General features: G+C 41.5%; 1 protein-coding gene across 1 annotated transcript; it reads right to left on the bottom strand.

Moving 5' to 3' along the window:
• Positions 1–204: 204 nt before the first annotated feature.
• LOC107465572 (uncharacterized) lies at positions 205–1287 on the bottom strand. Its single transcript, XM_016084551.1, has one exon. The coding sequence runs from the start codon at positions 1285–1287 to the stop codon at positions 205–207; it is 1083 nt and encodes a 360-aa protein (XP_015940037.1).
• Positions 1288–2225: the final 938 nt, after the last annotated feature.

Here is a 2225-nt window from a genome sequence, read left to right on the forward strand (position 1 = left end):
TAGCCAGAGTATCCGTCCAAGAAGCAGTAGTACTCATGTCCCGCAAGTCTTTCTAACATTTGGTCCATGAAAGGTAAGGGGAAGTGGTCTTTCCTGGTGGCTTCATTAAGCTTCCTATAATCTATGCACATACGCCAGCCAGTCACTGTTCTTGTTGGTATTAGTTCATTTGTTTCATTTGGTACAACAGTGATCCCTGCCTTCTTAGAGACTACTTGTACTGGGCTTAACCAAGGGCTGTCTGAGATTGGGTAGATCACCCTTGCGTGCCACAACTTCAGTATTTTTTTGGACTACTTCATTCAATATTGGGTTTAGCCTTCTTTGTTGTTGTCTTGAGGGCTTGGAACCTTCCTCAAGGAGGATTTTGTGCATACACATTGATGGACTAATGCTTTTTAGATATGCAAGTGTCCATCCTATAGCATTTTTGTGTTGCTTCAACACATGGATAAGCTCATTTTCTTGTCCCTCAGTTAAGCTTGAATTGATGATTACTGGGTATGTATTGTTGTCACCCAAGTAGGCATACTTCAAGCTTGGAGGTAGGGTTTTCAACTCTAGTTTTGGTGCTTCCACTTCCTTGTTAATTGTATGGTTCAACACGATTGAATCTTCCATGGTTTCTTGTGGTATTTCTCCACCAGATGCTTGTTTCTCTAGCTCTACAATTTCTTCACATTGTTCTTCTTCCAAAACCCCTTGAACTATCTTTTCGATTGTGTCCACCATCATGCATTCACCAATGGATTCCTTGTGGTAACTCATGGCTTTGAAGACATTGAAAACCATCTTCTCTTCATGAAATCTCAAGACTACCTCTCCTTTCTGAACATCAATTATGGCTCTAGCAGTAGCTAGGAATGGTCTTCCTAGAATGATTGATGTGTTAGCCTCTTCTTCCATATCAAGCACAACAAAATTAGCTGAAAAGATAAACTCTCCTACTTTCACCAGCAAAGCTTCCACCACTCCATAAGGGAATTTGAATGTTCTATCAGCCAATTGAAGTGCCATTCTTGTAGGTTTGGCTTCTTCAATTCTCATTCTTTTCATCATGGCCAGGGGCTTGAGGTTGATGCTAGCTCCCAGATCACACAATGCTTTCTCAATGTTAATATCCCCTATGATGCAGGGGATTTGAAAGCTCCCAGGATCTTTCATCTTTTGGGGAAGCTTCTTTTGTATGATGGCACTACATTCCTCTGTAAGCACTATGGTTTCTTTTTCACCCCAGTTCCTTTTTCTTGTCATGAGCTCCTTTAAGAACTTGGCATAGAGTGGCATTTGCTCAAATGCCTCAGCAAAAGGTCTGTTAATTTGGAGCTTCTTAAAAATCTCCAGGAACCTAGTAAATTGGCTGTCCTTTCCATCCTTCCTTAGCCTTTATGGATAGGGTGCTTTAGGTACATAAGGCTTTAGGACTTGCTTTGGTGGGGATGATGTAGGAATCTCTTATTCCTTCTTAATTTCAGACTCAATTGCAACTTCTTCTTCTTACTTGTCTTGGCTTAGGGCTGCTCCGTCCACAACCTTCCCGCTTCTTAGTGTAATGGTCTTGTATTCCCCTCTTGGATTGACCATAGTGTCACTAGAGAATGTATGTGTGGGTATTGGCACTTGTTTAGACAAGCTCCCAAGTTGTACTTCCAATTTTGAAATTGCTGCCCCTTGGTTCCTTATGTTGGATCTGACCTCCTTATGGATTGCATCTATCTTTTTGTCAGCTTGTGCTTGCCTCTCTGCAACAGTGGTAATGATTTCCTTTAGTTGTGCTATCGCAGCTTCAAATCTTGCAAAGTTGCAACTGATATCACAAGGTTGTATGGTTGAGGGTGAAGCATCTTGAGGTTAGTTGTTGTATGATTGTTGAGTGGAGTGGTAGGGTGCATTTTGTGAGTTGTGGTCGGATCTATTGTTGTTTGAGTAACTGTTGGAGTTGTGGTTGTTGTATTGGCTAGAGTGGTATGGTTTGTGGTCTTGATTGTGGTTCCGTTGGTTTCCCCACCAAAAGTTTGGGTGGTTTTTCCAACCTGGGTTATATGTCTTGGCACTGGGATCATATAGTGGTTTGGAGGAGTTATTTAGGTAGTTAGCTTGTTCCCATGCATCTTCAACTTCTGGATTTTCTTTCTCTTATTGAGGTGCTTGAGCTTGAACAGCTGAGACTTGGTTCTATTCCACTTGCTTGGTTATAGCTGCTATTCGAGATGTGATCATTTTTT

Source organism: Arachis duranensis, chromosome 9, assembly GCF_000817695.3.
Source record: "Arachis duranensis cultivar V14167 chromosome 9, aradu.V14167.gnm2.J7QH, whole genome shotgun sequence".
Taxonomy (NCBI): Eukaryota; Viridiplantae; Streptophyta; class Magnoliopsida; order Fabales; family Fabaceae; genus Arachis; species Arachis duranensis.

What these genes read in the sequence shown, in the direction of transcription:
- LOC107465572 (XM_016084551.1), bottom strand. Translation starts at nt 1,287, where the DNA reads ATGCCACTCTATGCCAAGTTCTTAAAGGAGCTCATGACAAGAAAAAGG.